We start from the raw sequence: 5,954 nt of genomic DNA on the forward strand, positions 1-5,954 counted from the left end.
CATGTAAGGCAACAAATTTTTGATCATTCACAATGAAGTCCTGGTCCTGAGGTTCTAGTAGATCAGTATGGCATTCGTTTATCTACTGTTTAATGGCAGCTGCGTTGGTAGTGATAGTGTACCAATGACCCGAACACCGATTTCTTGCAGAGCAACAATGACTTCTTCAATTGAGATTTTGAGATGAGTTGTCTTTACCTGATCTTTAGTGAAGTAGTAGGCTATCGGTTGTTTCCAAAAGTTATAAAATCCATGCATTGACCCGTCCGAAGATGATCGCGATTAAATAGTCAAACCATTTGGCAACATTGTGAACAAAAAGTTATATAGTGTTCTGTGTCGTATTAGCAGTAATGACCACCATTGGCGCTATTATCGTCAGTCAATTATCAGGTGTCATTCATTCATAACTCATAACATTTCAAAACATTTGTCATCTTGTAAACAAAAAACAAAGTTAATTTTTGCCGAAAATGTCGAGTGATGTGCTTCGAAATGTCGGAAACTTGCAGAAGTTAAAAAGAAAGAGGGGCCCTATATTTACGATAGAGGACAAATATATATTGGTTGATATTGTACAAAACAATCAAACAGTAAATTTCAAAAACTACTGTTGGGAGACACAAATTACTACAGAGTATACTTCAGGAGCTTCCTGTCCACGATCTACTGCTGTTCTAAAAAATTGCTGGAAAAATTTGAAAGCAGAAGGGAGAAATTTTGCAGCTGACGAGAGGCAAGCGAGAATTAAGAGAGGTGAGAAAATATATTTTTCTGTGCATAACACAGTGTGATGATTTTTTCATGTGTTTATTGCAATGTTGTGTTATTTGATTTCAGGTGGAGGTTTGAAGAAATATGTGGCTGTGGATCCCATTATATTTCGGGTCATAGACCTGATTCGTCCCACTGCAGTAGGGCTGATCAATCCATATGACACAGATAGTGTACTTGGCAATAGTAAGTAGGCCAAAGCAACCTTACTTATAGTGTCAAATAATATACTTTTGTAAACATAACTTTATTGGTGTTTTCAGCTATGAGCCAAAATGAAGACAATTGTATTCCAGAAATAGAGGTTTTGGGAGATACTCAGGTGAATGTGAGTAAAATTTTATTCTTGCAATGAAATGATAATTAAATGAGGAATATTGTTTTTGGAACAAAGTTCATTTATGCGGCTTGTGGTAGGTGTTGACTGGTAGGAATCGTCACATAAGAAAAAAGCATTATGCCCCCTCTATGAGACTTTCTCTCTTGAATATATGGCATGTCAATTTGATATAATATAATGAATAGTATTATCAGGAATAAAATATATGTTACGGTGGCGGAGGAGTTTGGGAAAAGGATATATAGGTATAGTATTGCTTGGTATTACGTGATGATTTCTACTGTCAACACCTACCGCAAGCTGCTTAAAGAAACTATGTTCCTGATTTGAAATAGGGGTATATAAGTCAATAACTGAATTCTTATCAATATTCCGAAGTGTTTTTTCCTCAAAAATGGGGTATTTGCACCAATTCTACATTTTTATAGATTTCATGATCCATATTTTATGGAGATTTTCATCAATAAGAAATTTCCTGTAGAATTAATAATGAAAAACTTATTTGAATAATGCTAAGCACTGAATGTGATTATTTTTATTTGCAGGTGCAGGGTGGCAGTAACTTAAATGGAGACTGGTCCCAATATACACCGGGGCAGATGAGGACGCCCAGAACAACTATCTTGAGAAAACTGCCACAGAGTTCTGTTGATATTGACCTGCAGACTTTTAAAAGGCCTGCAATTACACCTTTGACTGCACAGGAAATGGCACCAAAAATATTTAAGCCTAACAAGGAAAATTCTTCTAGGCATCAACTGAATAGAAGAAGACCTGTTATATCACAGGAAAAAAATGAAGAACTTGTGTCCAAAAGAGTGGAGGCCCTAACAAAGGTGACATCTCATGCCGAAGAGGAGCACCAGATTGTTATGAAAATTCACCATGGAAACTAAAGCAAGAGAGAATTCGGACAAGATTGCTCCTCCTGGAACTGAAAGAGAAAAAAAGAATGTTTCAAAATTGAAATAATGAATTTTTTTGAAACGGCAAGTTATCTTTCTACATTCTTTCGTCAAAAACTGTTTTAATATATTTTAATATTATATAATATGATAAAATAAATAAGAGTAAGCCATCAATGATAAATAATGCTCTAATCGAGATGAAATTCAACAGACTCACCAAATTTAAGGTGAAGATTACGAATCCGCTGTAAAAAACTGCTATCGCATTTGGTTTAAAAAAAAAATAAGAAAATTTTCACCAAGGTAACCCACTTATTCCTCTTATACACTGTTGATTTGTGGTTTATTTGAAAGGTATTCGCCAATATCAATAATAATAATATATTCATCATCAAAGTTTACATATACATAAACATACATATGAGGGACTAATGAATATTCAAAAAATAGAGAAAACCAAGTAAAATGGTTTTCTGTGAGTAAAATCACAAATATTATAAAATTTTACATTAGCCTTAATGTGTAGGTAAGTGGATGCAGAGTATCATTCCATTTTCGGTCTTTTCTCAATCCAGTGTGAATAGTCCAATTCAGGTTCAGTGTCGCAATTCGGTGATCCATATCCATATCCGTGTATTATGTCACAATTCGGGTGAATTCTCAGTTATCGAGTAGTTGGTCAAGATTCGGGTAAGTAATATATACACACATTTACATATATATATATATATATATATACATACATATCATATCATACATAATCAATATCAATTATGTGTTACGCATTTTCCAACACCAGTTTGTATAAAAAGCCTGAGGAATTAATATTTATTTTCATTTGAAATCGTCCATCTTGAATTCCGATGACATATTGCGCTTTTTTTATTACGAAAAGTCTTAAGCCTATCTTCGTTAACTCTTTCCAACACATATTCCATTACATAATACTTTGTTCTATTATTTTATGTACAAATAATATAGTTGGAAAAGCTATCCAGCAAAGACCACGAGGAGGTGTAGGCCACCTTTGCCAGGAAAGGATATGGTTAAAAGGAAAGTTTCGGTAAGGAAAAGAATTGGAAAAACATATAATAATGAGCAACAATAACCTGAAGATAAAATAACCTGAGAAGCAATACAAAAGGTAGCCGCAATCTGAATATTAATCAATATTGTGTCAAGATGTCGGAAAGTGCGGATGTCGTGGCAGCCGAGCTAAATAAATTACGGAAAAATGAACTCGTAGATTTGATAATGAGTGCTACATTACCTGAATATGTGACAAATGGAATATTGATTAACTTCGTTGAAGAATTCAGGAAGAAAATTCAACTAAATGAAATTATAAACAAACAAGAAAAACAACAACAAGAAAATCCAAGAAGTGCAGAGAAAACTGATAATTTAATTTTGCAACTTAAATATTTACAAGAATTACTAGAAGAGACAAGAGATAAAAACAACATCTTGAAACAAAATAATGGTTTATTACTGGAAAAAGTAAAATATATGGAAGGAAAAAGTCAAAAATCAGCAAAAACGCAAGTAAACATTCAGAAAAAAGTATCACCAATTCTAATTCACAATGACAGAACTGAAAAAGCCCAAGAAAATGATAAAGAAACCTCTTCCTATGCTAAGGTTACTTCTGCTACTGTTCAGAAGATGGCAGCACCAGCAAACCTCAAATCGCCCAGACCACAGAACTCCGATGATATGTCATTCTTGGACGATAAACAAATAACAACAACGGGTTATGGAAAGGAAAACATTGCTAAAATCACAAAGCACCGAAATACAGGACGAAACCAAGAAGAGGATTTCGTGGAAGTCAATCGTGGTAGGAAAAGACGATTCAAAAACCCTGAAAAGAATATTGGAACTGGACAACAAAGTAAAGGATTTTCTGGACAAGAAAGGAAAGTTTGGCTATACATATACAGAGTAAACAGAAATACAACTACCAATATGATCGAAGATTATATATTAACGAAAGAAGGATTTGATAAACAAACAATTATGGTAAAAGAAATTCCATCAGAAGAGAACAGCCTGAAGAGATTTGTCTTAACAGCTCCAATAGCTAAAAAAGACGAGATGTACAAACCAGAATTTTGGCCATCAGGTGTTGGTATAAAAAGATTTAGTTTTTCCAAACATAAAGAACTCACACAGCAAGGTAAGGATTTTTTATAACAAAAGAAACACAACTGTCAGAACTCCACACCCCAACCAAAAATACAAAGACTAACGATAAAAAAGTTGATAAGAAACAAAACTTAACATTGACACATCTAAATATCCAATCGTTATCAACATCCCTAAATGGACTGGAAATTTTTGTCAATGAAAATAAAATAGATTTCCTTGCATTAACTGAACACTGGCAGTCATATGAACAACTAATGGCTTATAAATTAAATGGCTTCAATCTCATAACAAGTTTCTGCAGAGAAATAAATAGGCATGGAGGATGTGCAATATATGTCAGAGAACAACTACATAACAAATGCAAAAAAAGAAAAGAAATGGACAAATTCAATGTCCCTCGTGTGATCGAATGCACAGCTCTAGAATATGAAGAAAACAATCACATAAAATTAATTATCATATGCATTTATCGACCAAACACACCTCCTTTTGAAAATGTAGATATTTTCTTTGAAAAAATGAACTTAATACTAAAGACACTTACTATAAGAACAAAAAACATCAAATTCATGATCACAGGTGATTTTAATATAGACATGTTAAATCAACAAGATAAGAACACCCAAACTATGACGTCAATACTAGAGATGTACAATCTAAGACCCTTAATAATCCAACCCACAAGAATAACACCTACTTCTAAAACTTGCATAGACAATATTTTTTCGAATATCGAAGATGAAACTGTAACAATACTACAACCCCATCTTTCAGATCATCTTGCCATAACCTGCAGATTCAACATGATAGGAGATGTAACAACTAAATACAAAATTATAACAAAACGTAATGTGAACGAACAATCACTTGAAAAATTTGGCATAGAACTAAGTAATATTGACTGGTCGGAATTATATCAATTTACTGATAATGAGGTGGATGGTAAGTGGAGGTTTTTTTCCACAATTTACAACAACCTATTTGAAAAACATTTTCCACACATCAATATAAAAATAAGCTCATCACAAAAAATTCCATATAAAAATGATAAGAAAATCCAAGCAATAAAAATGAATTTAGATATATTATACACAGCATCTAGAACAAAACCAGAACTAATGAACACCTATAAAAAAGTTAAGAAGGAATATGACAACAATATAAAGGAATACAAGCAAAAATACCTCTCAGACAAAATCAATTTCTCAGACAACAAAACAAAAACTACATGGCAAATAATAAAGAACCTAACAACGGAAAATAAGGATGAAACCTATCCAGCCATACAACAAGGGGATCCCATCAGACTTGCTAATGACTTCAACAAGTTCTATGTAAATATGACTCCAAACAACACAACAAATCAGCTGGTTGAAGAAAAGAAGTCCACCATAATCAAGAGGGTAGAGAAGTCGATGTTTATATTCCAAGTGACACCTGAAGAAATTATAAAGACCATAAAAACAATAAAAACAAATTTTTCCAAAGGTTACGATGAAATTCCCATGTATGTCATCAAGAAAACAATACATCTAATCTCGGAAGTAATTGCACATATAATGAATAAATCATTCATAGAAGGTGTATTTCCGGAAGCAATGAAGATGGCAATAGTTAAGCCAATTTATAAAAAAGGAGATAAGGATGATCTAGGAAATTACCGTCCAATAAGCATGTTATCATCATGGTCAAAAATATTCGAGAAGGTATTAGCAAATAGGTTATTATCTTTCTTCAACAAAAATAACGTATTATCTGCTCATCAACACGGATTCATAAAT

At 33.0% G+C, this 5,954-nt stretch overlaps 1 protein-coding gene across 1 annotated transcript; it reads left to right on the plus strand.

Moving 5' to 3' along the window:
• The first annotated feature begins 425 nt into the window (after positions 1-425).
• LOC123683020 lies at positions 426-2,010 on the plus strand. Its single transcript, XM_045621919.1, has 4 exons — positions 426-756; positions 841-960; positions 1,038-1,102; positions 1,660-2,010. The coding sequence occupies exons 1-4, from the start codon at positions 474-476 to the stop codon at positions 2,008-2,010; spliced, it is 819 nt and encodes a 272-aa protein (XP_045477875.1). The 5' UTR covers positions 426-473.
• Positions 2,011-5,954: the final 3,944 nt, after the last annotated feature.

Source organism: Harmonia axyridis, chromosome 6 (genome assembly GCF_914767665.1).
Source record: "Harmonia axyridis chromosome 6, icHarAxyr1.1, whole genome shotgun sequence".
In the NCBI taxonomy this organism is placed as follows: domain Eukaryota; kingdom Metazoa; phylum Arthropoda; class Insecta; order Coleoptera; family Coccinellidae; genus Harmonia; species Harmonia axyridis.

Coding starts and splice junctions, on each gene's coding strand:
- LOC123683020 (XM_045621919.1), top strand. CDS start 474: ATGTCGAGTGATGTGCTTCGAAATGTCGGAAACTTGCAGAAGTTAAAA. Junction 961..1,037: donor AGATAGTGTACTTGGCAATA/GTAAGTAGGCCA, acceptor TGGTGTTTTCAG/CTATGAGCCAAAATGAAGAC. Junction 1,103..1,659: donor TGGGAGATACTCAGGTGAAT/GTGAGTAAAATT, acceptor TTTTATTTGCAG/GTGCAGGGTGGCAGTAACTT.